At 36.8% G+C, this 16,638-nt stretch overlaps 4 protein-coding genes across 11 annotated transcripts; all 4 read right to left on the minus strand.

The window, feature by feature from the left end:
- Nucleotides 1-530: 530 nt before the first annotated feature.
- On the minus strand, nt 531-3,267 carry LOC140866006 (primary amine oxidase 1). Of its 2 annotated transcripts, XM_073270864.1 has the most exons (5): nt 3,144-3,259; nt 1,976-2,922; nt 1,761-1,874; nt 1,111-1,643; nt 531-898 (listed from the first exon to the last, which is right to left on the minus strand). In XM_073270864.1, exons 1-5 carry the CDS (start codon nt 3,169-3,171, stop codon nt 739-741), a joined length of 1,782 nt encoding a protein of 593 aa, XP_073126965.1. In that variant the 5' UTR covers nt 3,172-3,259; the 3' UTR covers nt 531-738. The 2 variants fall into 2 exon arrangements, with proteins under 2 accessions (XP_073126965.1, XP_073126964.1); XM_073270863.1 differs by having other exon boundaries at nt 1,976-3,267.
- Nucleotides 3,268-3,710: 443 nt separating this feature from the next.
- On the minus strand, nt 3,711-6,383 carry LOC140865626 (amine oxidase [copper-containing] alpha 3, peroxisomal-like). The gene is made up of 5 exons (XM_073270314.1): nt 5,606-6,383; nt 5,045-5,429; nt 4,823-4,936; nt 4,131-4,669; nt 3,711-4,063 (listed from the first exon to the last, which is right to left on the minus strand). The coding sequence occupies exons 1-5, from the start codon at nt 6,349-6,351 to the stop codon at nt 3,859-3,861; spliced, it is 1,989 nt and encodes a 662-aa protein (XP_073126415.1). The 5' UTR covers nt 6,352-6,383; the 3' UTR covers nt 3,711-3,858.
- A 3,296-nt stretch (nt 6,384-9,679) lies between these two features.
- On the minus strand, nt 9,680-12,401 carry LOC140862169 (amine oxidase [copper-containing] alpha 2, peroxisomal-like). The gene is made up of 5 exons (XM_073265169.1): nt 11,514-12,401; nt 10,998-11,382; nt 10,802-10,915; nt 10,100-10,638; nt 9,680-10,023 (listed from the first exon to the last, which is right to left on the minus strand). The coding sequence occupies exons 1-5, from the start codon at nt 12,272-12,274 to the stop codon at nt 9,813-9,815; spliced, it is 2,010 nt and encodes a 669-aa protein (XP_073121270.1). The 5' UTR covers nt 12,275-12,401; the 3' UTR covers nt 9,680-9,812.
- Nucleotides 12,402-12,930: 529 nt separating this feature from the next.
- On the minus strand, nt 12,931-16,231 carry LOC140862170 (mitochondrial import inner membrane translocase subunit TIM22-4). 7 transcript variants are annotated; one of them, XM_073265170.1, is made up of 6 exons: nt 16,105-16,231; nt 15,919-16,018; nt 14,551-14,723; nt 14,250-14,440; nt 14,078-14,150; nt 12,931-13,287 (listed from the first exon to the last, which is right to left on the minus strand). In XM_073265170.1, the coding sequence occupies exons 2-6, from the start codon at nt 15,954-15,956 to the stop codon at nt 13,202-13,204; spliced, it is 561 nt and encodes a 186-aa protein (XP_073121271.1). In that variant the 5' UTR covers nt 15,957-16,018; nt 16,105-16,231; the 3' UTR covers nt 12,931-13,201. The 7 variants fall into 7 exon arrangements, with proteins under 7 accessions (XP_073121271.1, XP_073121272.1, XP_073121277.1 ...); XM_073265176.1 differs by lacking the exon at nt 16,105-16,231 and adding an exon at nt 15,527-15,747 and having other exon boundaries at nt 12,934-13,287; nt 15,919-15,937; XM_073265174.1 differs by having other exon boundaries at nt 12,935-13,287; nt 14,551-14,727; nt 16,105-16,145.
- Between the last annotated feature and the right edge of the window lie 407 nt (nt 16,232-16,638).

Consider the following 16,638-nt stretch of genomic DNA (forward strand, 5'->3'; position numbering starts at 1 on the left):
TAAAAAAAATTCTAATTAAAGTCCACGGTTTTTTACTTTTGATTTTGTTTGTTTTTTTTTAAAAATATGAACACATTTATTCTATTAACATACCGAAATTATAAAATTAGGTGACATTTTAAGTAGTATGATTATCTTTTAAATTGAAAATCGGCGAATAAAAGTCATTAATTTCCGACAAAAATTAGATATTTCGATAAAAAATAGGACCAATATAGCTTAAATTTAAAAGTTAGATGACTAATACAAAACTTTGACTGGTTAAAGGACTAAAAGTGAAAACAAGTAAAATTAGAGGATCAATATAGCCAAATTTAAAAGTTAGGGGACTAATACAGAAGTTTGACTAGTTAAAGGACTAAAAGAAAAAACAAATAAAATTATAGGATCAAAATAACTTTTTTCCCGTATTTAGGGGCCACGAGTTGGGTTGGATTGGGTTGGGTTGGGTTGGGTTGGGTTGGGGCGGGGCGGGGCGGCCATTTGACATCTCTAATTAAGGGAATTAAACTAGCTAGATATTTGTTGATAACGTATATCAATTCTTTGTGCAAATTTGAAATGATACATTAAAGATTTCGTCTCGTTTTATACAAACTAAACATCAATTAAGAATTAACAGAACACCTTTAATTTAAAAATAATAGTCCGATAATTAGAAGAAGTAAAATCAAGGGTCCACCTAAAAAATTGAAAAATTATCTCAAATACGTAAGTATCATTATATTATTATTATTATTATGATTTCAGCACTGGATTTCTGTCAAAAAAATTAGCTGGGGTGATCTCAAAACCATCATAAAGTGTATGCATCACTGGAAAATCTTCCTGGTTTGGACTGTGATGAAAACCAACTGTGTACCACAACACCAAGTCTTTGTTCACAATCGCCCTATTCCTGCACCAATCCACAAACAACAACATTTAAATTTAGCAGATGGCATGTTTTGGTAAAAAAAAAAAAAAAACTCTTAATATTATTGATTAACATCATTCATTACAAGCATACGACTTGTAAATTGAGCAGTTGATGACACGTTAGGATAGGATTAAAATAATTTCATATGTAACGATTTTCGAACATGGAAAAATACATGTGTTGAAACATACCTACGGCTCCAAACTGCCAAACCATCATCCCCATGACTCCTATCAGTATAAAAACCAGCAGCCCATACTTCAGTCTTGTTGTAGCAAGTCATCCACACTTGATACTTAGTGTAAGCTGCCCTTATCTGTGGATAGTCGTCATCGCTCAACAACGAAACTGCTGGCCGCCCCGGGATCAACTTGTAACCAACATGATTCCCAATCTTGGTCTTCTTATTCGGGTTGATGATCAGCAGCTCAACAGGATCAAAACCTATTTGAATCCTGGCATCATCTTCGGTTTTCACCGTTTCCTTTACGACCCTCCAGTAGCTCTTCCTAGGCGATGATTTGGCGCGCATAGTGTTCAGTTTAGCCTTAACGAGTGAGTTTTTGGTACCATCAATGTCGAGGTCTAGGTAGTATGTTAGAAAGTGATCATGGTTGTCTGCGACCGTGTTTTCTGCTATGAGCGTGCCGAAAATGTCTGAAGTTATCTGGTTTGTTCTTGTGTAGTTTACTGCCTTCATTTCTAATACCCCTGTTAGGCTTACCTGACATGTTAGATAAAGGGTGAGGGATAAATAAAAGGTAAATAATAAGATTTGGCTGAGTTCAATTCTAGGATAGAAGAAAATAATTTTCAAGAAAAACAGATTGTGGCAACTTACCCCTACTTTGATAGAACCACTTTTCTTGAAAATCCAATCAAGAATATAATCATAATTTCCAACTGATGCAACCATTCTAACCACAAGATCAATCTCAGGTTCTCCACTTGTTATCTGCAAAGTCAAGCAGTTAATTACAGAATGAAAAATGCACAAACAAATCCAACATTTGAGCACTAATAAGTGGAGGTTGTGGTAGGGTATCCTTCATTTACCACTTTTCCAGGCACCCCAATTTCTGTATGCCTCCAAGAAACATCACCAGTGTACCGTTCGAATATGCAAATGGCATTGGAGACTTTCTGTGCTTGTCCATCTGCACCAGCCATGTATCCATCCATGTACAATGTATTCCCGGGACAGTCTATAAGTGGAACTAGAGTGCTAGCCGAGCGGCCAAAGCCAAACTCCCCTACATCCATAAAAGTGCGATAATACCATTCGCTTGTTGGATCCATATATGGAACAAAAGTTTCTGATACATGCCCTTTATAAAGCACAAGTCGGTCCTTATTCTTGGAAGCATCGTAAATGGAAGCTGTGGATATGACTAGCCCTGCACGAGCATGGAATGCAACGTGAAATTTCCAGTTTCCCCATCTGATCTCGTGTCCTTGGATGGATAATTGAGAGCTGTTTCCAGTACAGAATGTGGTGCTAGGCCTCTGGCTTTGGAAATCAGTGCCTTTGGCTTCAGGCAATGGTGCTCTGAATCTGTCTGAATATTCGATGACTTCCATGGATTCGACATCAATTAGTAAACGTACGCCTTCAATAGGCCTAGACCAAATGTTAGTCGTCCCTCCGCGGTAAAAGCATGTAACTCTTACAACTCTTCTTGTCACAACTTCACCAAACCAACCGGTTGTCAGTGGCAAGCAACTGACTTCTGATATGTTAAGCCCTCTTTTCAAGATTGATTGTTGGAACTGAGGATACCTTAATGAGAGTTGGATAGCTTGGAACAACTCGGTGAATGTGAATGGAGGGTATCCATGACCTCTGTAAATGTCATTTGACACGACTGATCGAGTTCTCAAGTCTACTACAAGTTCACGAGTCTCGCCCTTGACCCGAATGACAATCTTGGCTCGACGAGTGGGGAAAGTTCCATGTTTTTCACGCAGTGATAGCCACTTCAGGACATCATTTTTGTCTGGCTCTTCAACATCAAGAAAATGAAAAGTTAGATTAGGAGACGAGATGAGATGAGAGTTCTGAATAATGAGTTTAACTTGGTTGATTTCACTAGGGGTAAGAGGATCTAAGGGGTGACATAGGCTTGTGGATTCTAACAGAAACCAGACAGAAGAAAAGAACAATAGAGGAATTGTCATAGTATCACAAATTTCTCTGTATCAGAGTGGATTCAGAATCTGTCACCGATAATCAGTCGAGTTGCGGGTACCATGTAGCATAAGCAAGTCCCAATCCACAAACTTGAACGAGGAGAAAAAAAGCTCACACCAAAAACTTTGAAAATGATTTTATTTGATGTGGTTGCCTTGCTTTTTATATCTCAGGATAAGGGGATATACCCTTTTTTGCAGTATCATAGAATTTATTGTTTATTAATGGTCATAATGACTTTGTATGCATTCGTTGGAAAGTTTGATAAATTTTTCTTGCTTTGAAGGCAAAGAATACTTGAGTTCTACTCTTTTTGAGGCATCAAGCAACTGTTGCTTCTTTACGTTTCCTATCTCATACTTTAATTAATATCATTTCACAAGAATCCCTTTAGGATTCATCAGAAAATTTTCAGCTCTCTTGGGTTTTATGAAAGTCAATATAAAGCAGGTGACAACTTTAGTTTGAAAATTTTGAATAAATTTCACAAGAAAATCATTGTCATTTTCACTCGGGGGACGACTGCCTTTTGGCCCTTTTTCCGGGGTGGCCAAAAAAAATTCTTCAAGATTCCAACAGTACTGAAGTTAGAAGTTGATCATAGAATTATGCATAAATCAAATGTTCTACAGAAACAAATACAAGTACTTTATTCTGAATAGTTTATTTGATATATATATATATATGAGAAGTTGAGAACAGAACATGACAAATATCCATCTCCTTCTCCCAGTGGAATACACCAGAGTTATCGCCCCGTCGCACTTAGATTTGCGGGAACAGTGGCATATTGTGATGGTTTAAGCACAGGGTTGCGTTCAAAGAAATTGGTTGGCCGGAGTTCGAATGAGCCACTCAAAGTTGGCATGACCGGAAAATCTTCCTGACAAGGTACATGGTGAAAGCCTAATGTGTACCATAACACAATGTCCTGGTTCTCTATAATCCTATTTCTGGATCAAAAAACAAGAAATCAGCAATAATGCCAAAAGGAATATTTCAGAATACTTATTTAAATACCTTAAGCTCCATATAGGCAAACCATCATCTCCATGACTTTGATCAGTGTATAAACCAGCAGCCCATTTCTCAGCCTTGTTATAAGGTGTAACCCACACATTGTACTTCGTAAACGCCCCCCGAATTTGAGGATAATCATCATCTGTTAAAAGGGGGCCTGCTATTACTCCAGGGATCAACCGGTATCCAACAAAGTTGCCAACTCTAGTTTTTTTATTCGGGTTCACCACTAACAGCTCAGTTGCTCCTGAACCTAACTGAATCCTTGCATCAGATTCGGTTTTCGCGGTTTGGCTATTTACCCTCCAATAGCTTCTCCTTGGTGACGTGTTTCCGAGCACACGAACGGTCTGAAGGCTATTCTTGATGAAGGAATTGGCAACACCATCCACGTCTAAATCGAGGTTGAAATTGATGAAGTGGTCATGATTCGATCCTATTGTGTTTTCTGCTAGTATTGGACCATAAACCTCCTCGCGTATTTGATCCTTGTTTGTGTATATAGTTCCCCTCACTTCAAGCAACCCAGTCAACCCAACCTATCATAGTAATGAAAGTTCAGTTCAAAAAAGCAAATCACTCTAATCAAGTAGTAGTTTGATGATTTTTTGGGGCACATACAGGAACTAGACATATTATGCTAACAAGAATTTAGTTTGAGTATCAAGTTTGTAACTTTCTTGATCACTTACATTGACTTTAATAGAGCCACTCTCCTTGAATTCCCAATCCACAATGTAGTCATAATTTCCCACAGCCGCCACCATTCTCACGACCAGGCTCACCTCTGGTCTCACTTCTCTTATCTGCGTTTCAATTACAACACAAAATAATTGAAATCATGCAGCAGCCAAACGTCATGTTCTGCTCAAGATTTCGGCAAAAAACTAGACATAAAACCTAGTGCAACTAACCACTTGTCCCGGTATCCCAGCCTCTGTGTGTCGCCACATTATGTCTCCTGCATACCTTTCGAATATGCATATAGCATTAGGCACCAACACGGGTGTTCCATCCTGTGAAGTGATGTATCCATCCATGAACGTCGCGTTTTCAGGGCAATCCTTCAATGGTTCTAGCGTTACCGTACTAATTCCGAACCCATACTCACCTACGTCAAAGAAAGTCCTGTAGTACCATTCCTCAGTCAAATCCATGTAAGGAACAAAGAGTTCGGATATGAATCCCCTGTACATCACACTACGGTATTGGCCTTTTTCTTGATCGTAGATCGAAGCAAGGGATATCATTAGACCAGCTCTCATGTCAAATGATACATGGAGCTCCCAATCAGCCCACCTGATATATATTTGTAAGTAACACCAAAAAACATATTAGTCCTCTGAACTTTCCAATTTTGTTCCTACCATTAATATCCCACTATATTTTTCTTTAATCAATACAAAAACAGCTACGTAACAAGTTCAAGAATGAAATATATCAAGAATATCCATCAAGCACTCTTCCCACCATACCTCACTACATGTCCATCCAATGTAAAACCTGGTCCAACTTGTTTCACCAGACCCTCAACACTTGAATTGGACCTGTAATCAGTCCCTTGTGCTGTAGGCAGGGGAACCACGACCCGATCCCGAAACGCGACTATTTTCATCTGATCAAGATCAACCGTCGTAGTGATTCCCTCTATAGGCCTCATGTACAAGTTCACTGTTCCATTCAAATAATAGCACATGACTTTAACCACCCTACTACTCCTAATCTCCCCATACCACCCCACAGTAAAACTCAAGCACACGACTTCTTGTATCTTAAGATTCCTTCTCTGAATCGAAGCGATGAAAGGAGGGTAATATAGTGTGAGATTGCCAGCAGCAAGTTGCTCTGCGGAGTTCAGTAAAGGGTATCCATATCCATTGTAAATTTTGTCAGATACGACAGAGTTATTGGATAAATTAACGATTACTTCATGGGTTTTTGAATTGACACGGAGAATAGCAAATGCTCGGCGAGATGGGATTTGCTGGTCTTGGGAAGATGACTGCCATGAAAGAACATCGGATTTCTCTGGCTCGTCTAAACCAACGTAGTGGAAGCTTACGTTTTGGGGAGGAGAGGAGAAGTAGTTGTTTATTAAGGATTGAGTTTGGTTGAGCTCGGATGGGGTCAGAGGGTCCAGAGGATTGTAACTCGAAGTTGAAATCACTGCAGAAATGGGGAAAACAAGGAAGAAGAGGAGATTTTTGAGCTTGGGAAGCATGATTTCAAGATATGATTATTTGATATGGATCCAGTTTCTTGATCCTGTCATCAAATTATGTATGCATATATAGATATGAATATAGTCGCGAGGTTATAAACAGGTTATTTTACAAATTACAAGTCAATGCCAAGATTTGGGGTAAATTGTTTTTATTACTATTATTATTATTTAAATTAGTAAATCGTATTAACAATGAAAGATATCCTAAAGGTCACGTGTTTTCAAGTTTAAAAATAAATAAATACTGACAGTTATTTATCATTCAAATAATAATGTATTGCTTTACTTTAAGAAAATAATAATAATGTACTGGTTTTCATTAGCAAGTGATATATATATATTCAGTACGCATGCATTTACGTGTTCTACATCATAAAAAAATTAAGGTATTGTTTTTTTTCCCCTAAAAAAATGGTTAGTTCATTATTAAATAATATTTTTTATTCCCCAGAATATCGACTTATGAGCAAAAATAATCATATTTAAATCGGCTCACTCAATCAGTCAATGTGATGATAAAAATAATATTTCAATATATAGACTTGGATTTAATTCAACTCCACAAAAACTAGTTCAAAAGAAATGATTATCTTTATTTATATATGTAATTTTTGATAATTTTATCCAATCGAAGTGACGCAATTAACACACCAACGACCAATGATTTGTAATTTTTTAAAAAAAAAAACACTTCGTTTCAATCAGTTTTTTTATAATTTATTTACATGAACATTGGATATATAAAAGGTAAAATTTCCCGAAAGATAATGGGCTGACTTCTAACAATATTTATTCTTTATAAGGCAAGAAAGTTGGATCACATATTAACTTCATTATTGGATTTTGGATTTTTGCCTTTCGCCATCGCATAAAAGTCACGTGCACGATACAATTGATTGCTTGTTGAGGACCATCATACAAAATAGGGGGAAAAAAATTAATTAATGTACTCAAATATTACATTCTTTATAAAAAAAAATTTTAAAAAAAAGACATTGCATATTTTCATATTAAACCCAAAATTAGATCGCAGTTATCGTATGCTTATAAGCCAGTTGAAATATTGTATATGAAGTCTAAGATTTTTGTGAAGTCTAAGATTTCCACAAATTTTTAAAAAGGGTTTTATGATTTTAAAATAATGCCGACTATTTTTTTAAAAAAAATATTTAAATAATATCAATTTTATCGTGAGATTATATGTATAAAACCATCTCCAGCAGCACACTATTTTCTCCAGTGTGCTGCTAGATATTAGTGCAAAAACGAGCTCCAGTAGTGAACGACAAATTGACGATTTTTTGGAGTTGTGAACAGTGCAACTCCAACGGCAAAAAATTTTTAAAAAAAATTATTTTATTACCTTTTTGTTTATGGATTTTATGGTTCATTTGTACTGCTGGAGAGATATTATGGAATATTTATTTTTTAAAAAATAAAGAATATTATGAAATATTTTTTTGGTGTAGAGATTTGGTGAAGACTGGTGGAGATGAAGTATTAGTTACACTATATTTTACATAATAGGCACCGTTTGGTACATGAGATGGTAGTGGGATGAGACACAAATTTTTACTCATCCCATGTTTTTCTCATTTTTTTGTTAACCCAATGATATCTCATGATCCAGTATAACATTAGATGTAGGCTTGATGATAAATACCACTTAACACATGGTATTAGTATATGATGAGTGTCATATAAGTAAAATTGTGTGAAATTGACAATGGTGATTAAGAGAATAAACACAATAATCCTACAAAATAAAAAACATACAAAACAACATATTATTCATATCTATGTCTTGCTTATCCACATCTTATCATGTTTTTATTCATCTATCGTACATTTCATCCATGATACCAAACAGTATCTAATAGTATAAAAATTACACTATTTTAGTGCTAACTGCTCGAGATGGTCTAATATGATTGGATTGCATATACTTAACGCCAAATATGCGATTTAGGCAACTCTACGAGCTGAGTTAATATGGCTAGATTAGGCAAGTGGTTCATTACTCTAAATATAGCTAGCTACTTATTTGTTAAACTGGTAAGTTATATCTTATTTATAGAGACACTGTCTTGACATACATCTAACGGTTTACATTTATCAATAAATGTAAGGTTCGTTATTTTTTAATGGACGTGGATATTGATAAATAAGAACTCTTAGATCTATCATGGTATCTCCTTAATTCCTACTTCATTTATCCAACAATTTCCATTATTCCATTTTCAATTTTTAAGCACACTAATTGATCTTAACTCTCCGATATTTTAATAATTTTTTTAGTAATTTTGATAGGTTTCTTTTATTTTTATATATTTGTACAAAGTTAACTCTAGAAGTTAAGCTGACAATAACTTTTTTTTCCCATGATATATGTAAAAAATTCATCGAGTTCTATTAATTTGAAAAATTTTACTCAATTTAATGAAGCTAGTGCTTTGAAACACTTATTAAAAATGGCAGTTCGATAAATTTCTTGCGGCGATACGATGAATCGTTTAAAAAAACGGTTAAAAGAATGCAAATAATAAATCAAATTACTACACTCAAAAACCAAACTGCATGTTGGAAACATACTCGGATATTATACATAGAAGATAATTTTTAGAGTTATGTTAGCTCATTTAAAACATCTTCTTTTTTTTTTTGGAAAAAAATTATATCTAAATTCTAAGCCGGCCTAAAAATTTATCTTCATATAGTAATTTTATATCTATACTATTATATAAAACTTGGGCACTTTTTAATAACTACTTTTGGTGTGTCAAGATGACACCAATTTTCTTCTCCATTTTATCCCTATTTATTGAGAGTTTTTCCTTTTTTTTTTAAAGGCAAAGGGCAAAATAACATTTTGACAATTTTCATAATTTTAATTTCATCTCACATCTCTCTCACATGTTTCTCAAAGAACGTTATTTTCTTTTAAACCAGAAATAAAAAAAATTTTATTAAAAAAATATTATGTAAGCACACAATGCGTGCTTCGGATCACTAGTATTCATAATGTTAGACCCATTCGAAGGGTGAAAATTGTCTTAGATTCAATATTTTTTTTCGAAATAAATAATGTTCTTTTTTTTTTTTCCTTTCCCGAAAAGGCGGGCTTTAAAAAGGCCTGGCCCTCATTTTTGCATTAATTTTATAAATAATAAAGAAAAATTTATAATATTTATTTGTTAATAAAAACCCAACTACCGCGTGAGAGTAATAACAAAATTCTCCTGATTTGAAAAAAGAAAAAAAAAAACATAATTCTCCGTTTCTACTATTTATAAATTGTTTATTTTTGCATAAGAAATTTGGAATGAAACATTTTCCAATATTTTTTGTCCAATAATGATGTTGAGTGATAAGTATATACAAATTATTAGAGTTACATCGAATAATATGATAACAGACCAAAATATATAAAGTTCCATCTCCAACATAACAACGAAGAATTATTGAAATGATGCACTCAAGTTTGCAGGACCAACGATTTCTTCAGACAGTTTTGCTTTGAGCACTGGGTTGTGCTCGAAAAAATTCGTCGGCCGGAGTTCGAATGATCTACTCAACGTTGGCATGATGGGGAAATCCTCTTGGCTAGGTGCATGGTGAAAGCCTACTGTGTACCATAACACAATGTCCTTGTTCTCTATATCCCTATTCCTGCATCCAATTTCAAGAAATCAGCATTCAGATTCAAAAAAACATCCTAAACTCAGTGGTTTTCTTGCATTAGTACCTTGAGCTCCACGTTGCCAAATCATCATCGCCGCGGCTTTGATCGGTGTATAGCCCTGCAGCCCATTTCTCCGTCTTGTTATAAGGTGTAACCCACACATTATACTTGCTGAACGCGCCCCGTATTTGAGCATAGTCGTCGTCTGATAAAAGGGGGCCTATTACTGCTCCTGGGATCAACCGGTATCCAACAAAGTTTCCAACTTTAGTTCTCTTGTTTGGGTTCACTATCAATAGCTCAGCTGCTCCTGAACCTAGCTGAACCCTTGCATCAGCTTCGGTTTTGGCTGTCTCGGAACGAACCCTCCAGTAGCTTCTCCTCGGCGAGCTGTTTCCAGCCACGCGGGCCGTTTCGAGGGTAGTTTTTACGAAGGAATTGGCATCACCATCCACGTCTAAATCGAGGTTGAAAATGAGGAAGTGATCATGGTGCGTTCCTATTGTGTTTTCGGCTAGTATTGTACCGTAAACGTCCTCTTGTATCTGATCCTTGTGTGTGTATACTGATCCCCTCACTTCAAGTAAGCCAGTCATCCCGACCTAGCACAGCCGCAGATTCAATTCAACTCAAAGAATTACCTTACTTGTATAGGTAAGAGTCGGTTATGTTAGAAACAAAGAACATTAAACTAACAAGAACCTATGCAGCATCAAGTACTAACTAAGAATATGATTGCTGTCTTTAAGGCTCTTCATCACTTACAGTGACTTTAATAGCCCCAGTTTGCTTGAACTCCCAATCCACGATGTAGTCGTAATTTCCCACAGTCGACACCATTCTCACAACCAGGTTCACCTCCGGTCTGACTTCTCGTATCTGCTTACATTTCGACTAATCAAAGCGCACACCAAATTTAGAGTAAACGAACAGAGAGAACAACTTGGCATTACTAACTAACCCTTTGTCCTGGAATTCCATCTTCTGTATGCCTCCACATTATATCTCCAGAATACCTTTCAAACACACAAACAACATTTGGCATCAATCCAGGGGTTCCATCATGCGAAGTGATGTATCCATCCATGAACACCGCGTTTTCAGGGCAATCCCTCGACGGTTCGAGGGGCAGTGCACAAAGTCCAAACCCGTAGTCCCCTGCATCAAAGAAAACTCTGTAGTACCATTCCTCAGTCAAGTCCATGTAAGGAACAAAGAGTTCCGATACAAATCCTCTGTACAACACGCTCCGGCGTTCGCCTTTTTCTTGATCATGGATCGAGGCCATAGATATGATCAGACCAGCCCTCATGTCAAACGATACATGGAGCTCCCAATCAGCCCACCTGATCCAGAGAATACAACAGGAAAACAACATACATCAACCCATGTTGGACCTGATAATTTTGTTCCTGAAAAATTCCATCTTTACACAAAAATGACACTTAACTACAAACAAGAATTCTTCGTACCATACCTCACTGTATATCCATCCAATGTAAAACCAGGTCCAACTTTTTTCTCACCTGCCATACTCTTAACACTTGAATCCAACAAAGGCTGCCTCTGCACCGATTCTCTGTAATCGGTTCCTTCAGCTTTAGGAACCGGAACCATAACCCGATCACGAAACCCGACGATTTTCATCTCATCAAGATCAACGGTCACTGCGATTCCTTCTATAGGCCTCATGTAAAGATTGACAGTTCCATCCATGTAATAGCACATAACTCTAACCAACCTGCTACTTTTTTCCTCCCCAAACCATCCAACGGTGAAAGTCAAGCACACGACTTCTTCCAGCTTGAGATTTCTCCTCTCGATGGCCGCAACGAAAGGCCCGTAAGATTGTGCGAGTTTATCAGCTGCAGTTTGCTCCGCAGAGTTCTGTAAAGGGTAGCCGTATCCATGGTAAACTTCATCACTTAGAACCAGGTTGTTGGATAAATCAAGAATTAGTTCGTGGGTCTTCTTTGAATTGATACGGACAATAGCAAATGCTCGGCGAGAAGGGATTTCTTGATTGTCCGATGATGAGTGCCATGAAAGGACAGTGGACTTTGCTGGTTCATCTAAGCCTACGTAGTGGAAACTTACATTTTGTGGAGGTGATGAGAAGTGATTCTTGATTAAAGTTTGAACTTGTTTTAGCTCAAATGGTGACAGAGGATCAAGAGGATGGTGATCATATGAAGTTGAGAAAATGGGAAAAAGAAGAAGGAAGAGGAGATTTAACATTTTTTTTTTTGGATCTGAATGGAAGTTTCTGAAACTCTAGAAAAAGTTTGTGGAATCATCAATCATGTGATTTCTGTGAAATCTTATTTTGTGGGCTGCTCGTATTTCATGATTTTGAAGTCTCTGCGGAGAATGCTGATACTGTTTAGCAGCACCATCGAGTAGGGTCCATATCGATAGTACACGAATTTACTAATATAATAATAGACAAACCAAATTTGTTTGAATATGACAGAAAGATTTTGAGTCGAATATGCCGACAGATATCTATCTCCTCGTTGTTTGAAATAGCATTTGAAATTCCAACAAACCTTATTTGCTATGAAATTAATTATCTAGACTGGGACTTGCAAGCATCGATAAGAGTTTTTCAAACTCACGGCCATAGAACAAAAGTATTCAATCTGGCTCGAAAATTTTTGAAAAAGAAATATAGAGAACCTTTACATCCATGCCTTACAATTAGTAGGTCATGAAGTGTGGCTAGACATTCGGATATGTGTTATACAATGCTTAAAAGTTAGGCTACGCTAAAAAGCAAAATATTTAAAAAAATAAATAGGGAAAATAATTATTTTTCTTCCTCTCACTTGTCTCACTTTTTTTTGTTTTGGTACCTTAAATTTTCTAGCACATGCAGCAGAATTCAAGATACTCCTAAAATATATCACAGGATTATTTAATTCTCTTCAAGATAGATTTTGATCATTCAAATTTCTCGTTGTTTCAAAAAGGGCAGCTTTTAATCAAAATCAGAATCGTCCATGACAAGATGATTTTATATGCCCCTCAAATCGACACAACAAAATTGTTCAATTGACCGCAGCGGTCCATCATAAATAATATGGAAAGGGAATGCCGAATGATCTGCTAGTCCCGGATTTACTGTTAAACTAAAGAATCATGCTGAAAAGTGCAATTGGTTCTTCAACTATGTCGTTCAAGAAACTTCTCTATGACCACCGAAAATGCAGCAAAACCGGCACAACCAACACATGCTGCTTTTGGTCCACCTGAAGAAACCACACCGTAAAACATCGTTAGCAGGATGAAGCTAAAGTGAGACAGAATCTAAATAATAAATATACAGAGATACAAGGATAAAATTGAAATTCAAAGCCATGGTGGAACGTGTCCTTCCCATCTGTGTTAGTTCCATATACAGCTCATTTATTATTTTAGCACAATCACACCTTAAAAATATTTGAAACTTTTGGTGTGGTAAAAATGTGGAAGATAATAAACATATTTATGATGATTACATTCAAAATTTCGTTCAACTTTAAGAACCCAATTTTGGGTTAATTTCTACATGAGCGCAAAGAAGTATGACCTACCACAAAAAGTTACCCAAAAAGGAGTTTTAAGATATCAATTGGAAACAGAGAAAAGTTTAACTCATTGAATTTCAACAGGAGCTTCTAGCCTTTTCAACTGAACAAGATTCCAAATGCAATTTACTCTACAATTCCCCTTTTATTTCAATGCTGACACTACTTGTTCAGGGGTAAGAATACAAAAATCCAGGGCTCAAGAAATGCATTTTCCCATGTATATCGGTCAACCTTCTCCAAGACTTGAAATGGGAAATTTCATGGATATTTTTAACACCGAGTGTTGTTAAGAGTTAATTGACACATAAGATTCCACCGCACGCCAAATCTACAACAAGTTTAGTTTCCAAAGCTCATATAAGCTTCCTGAATTTTGTTACCATGTTGCTGGAAGGCAGTTGAGAAAGTAAACTCAACAAACAGAACTAAATTGACATGCCACAATCCCAAAACAGATGTAAAAAATTACCTCTTGCTGATATCGCACCTCCAGTTGCACATCCAGCAACAACAGTATTCGTAATATCATGTTTGGCCCGGGCCTTCAAATAAATAATCAATGGTTATCTTTCTAGTTTATTCTGTATGGTTTCCAAAAAGAAACCCAACAATATTATGTTTTGCGATTAGCAATGATATACCTTCTCGATGATGCATTCAGAAGCAGAGAAGATAAAACCCATTACTGCAAAGGCCTTACAGGAACTCCAGCTCCGACGTCCCATCTGCTTCGCTTGGTAAATTAACTGTTGCCTTCCAGTCATTTCATCTTGCATTATTGGATTATCCAGTGCACCGAGAAATAATCCCATAAACAATCCCAACCCACCTCCTGCAGACTAGTAAAATTAAATTTATAGATCCACATATTAAAAACTGGTAAAAAAGTTCTTTTATAAAAAAAAGACTAGGAAACCAAAGAAATGTGATTTTGGAAAATACCCATAACTCCACTGACAACACTGCGAACAGCACAATTGTTCCAAATATCTTGGCCTCGAACTTCCTCAATGGTAGGCAAGCGGATAGGCTCTAATGAGGGTTTTGGAGGATCTTGTGAGCTAGAAGCTGCAGTCTGCGCTTCATTATCTGGATTTGTACTCATGGAGGTGTGTCTGTCTGAGAATAGTAGATAAGAGAACCAAATCACATAATCGTGGGACACTGAGAAGGATACTCAAATAGACCCATTACCATGTACTCAGCACCACAAAGTGCAGCAAAGTCAAGATTAGTTTTTGAGGAGATTGATAAAACTTGAGATATGGCAGTAATTCATATTCTCTATGGGAAGATCAAGACAGTTCTCTGTCCAGTTTATTTATACGTTTTCCGGTAGTTCAATGAGCCTCTAGAGAAGGAGGGTGAACAGATCAGGGCCAGGCAATCTAAGGTGAAATTTTGACTTCTAAGTTCTATGAAAATACATAATATCATGCCTAAATACCTGAGCAAACTAATAAATCCTCGTTTCCTATTGTCTGAGTACCTTTCTTGGACTCTTGAACTCCTCTACTGCCAAGGATCATCTTTGATTTGGGAAGATGAAATCTGATTGTGTTGTTCTTAACTTAAAAAATTAGCAAAATGACTCATAGAGCTTAAATTTAATTTGATCCAGGATGGCAATTTCCTCTGCTTGACCCATTCCTGGCCTTAACTACACAAAGGAGCGTAGCAAAACATACGGGCAAACAATCGAACACGTCAAGAGCAACAAAAAGCAAAAATATATAAATCACATTCTCGACAAACAAAACGAGAAATCAAGTGTTATAAACTCCAAGAAATGATTGAACAATATTTACTACAATTGAGCAATATATATTCCACTGAAAAATTATAATCTGAAAACTAAAAATGCATCGCTCTAAAATTACAAGTTTTTGCACAATAATAAACTACTTGAGCAGCCAACTTGCCTTTATCTAATTGCCCAAATCCCGAATGAAACTGAACAATAAAATCGAATTCCAGTAAGAAATGGAAGAGCTTCCGCAAAGCCGATGGGTTTAAGAACTCTAGGGTTTCTAGTGAAGCTTGTGTAGGCCGCAAGTAAAAGGGCACTACACAGAAATAGGCATGGGTCGGGTTATTCGGTTTTCGGGTCGGGAACCCGATTAGTCCGGTAGTGTTTTACTGACACAAGAAAAAATGATACAAGTTACTTCAAAGTCACGCACTCAGCCTACACAATTTTGTCAACACTGATTCATTAGGAAAACAGAATCTGTAATGCAGCAGCTAGTGACACACTCCTCTTCCCCTCACAGACTCACACACACGAATACACAGTTCTCAGGAACTCACCCTTCCAATTTCATCAGCATTGAAAGGTACAAATTCATTCCTGTTGTGTGAACCAGCCAGAAGAAAAGCACTCCTCTTCCCCTCACACACACAACACACCCTGTTACAGCACCTCTTTCACAATCGTAAAACAAAAGAGCAAAATGTTTCTCTAATTTTCGAAACCATGCAGTACCGAGCACTTACCAGAGCGAGAAACAAGTTTCTATGGCTGTGAATCGATGGTGTGTGTGTGTTATCGATGACGAGCGAACACTCCCATGGAACTTGGAAGAACAAGGGCGGCGAGTACGACTTGGGGTTGGGCCTTTGCCTTCTCACTTTGCAGCCTCTTTAGGTCGCAGACTTACAAAACGCATGGGCCATATAATTTTAAAGTCCAAAACAAATACCAAGAGCCCATATTATTTTTTTAAAAATATATATGAATAATAGACGGGTACCCGATCGGGTATTTCGGATAGTAAAATACTACCCGAACCCGAACCCGAACCGACTAAGTATACATCCGGTTCGATTACTATCCAAACCCGATTAAAAATCGAACTACCCGAAATGTTTACCCGAACGGATTCAGTTCGGGTCGGGACCCAAACTACCCGACCGGATTGCCCACTACACTAACAGACAATTATATCATTTTTAGTTACCATACCTCGATTTTCTTTGAAAAAAACTATGTACATAAAAATTTCCTCGTCCAACATAAATTTAAGCATC

This window comes from Henckelia pumila, chromosome 4 (genome assembly GCF_033568475.1).
Source record: "Henckelia pumila isolate YLH828 chromosome 4, ASM3356847v2, whole genome shotgun sequence".
NCBI lineage: Eukaryota > Viridiplantae > Streptophyta > Magnoliopsida > Lamiales > Gesneriaceae > Henckelia > Henckelia pumila.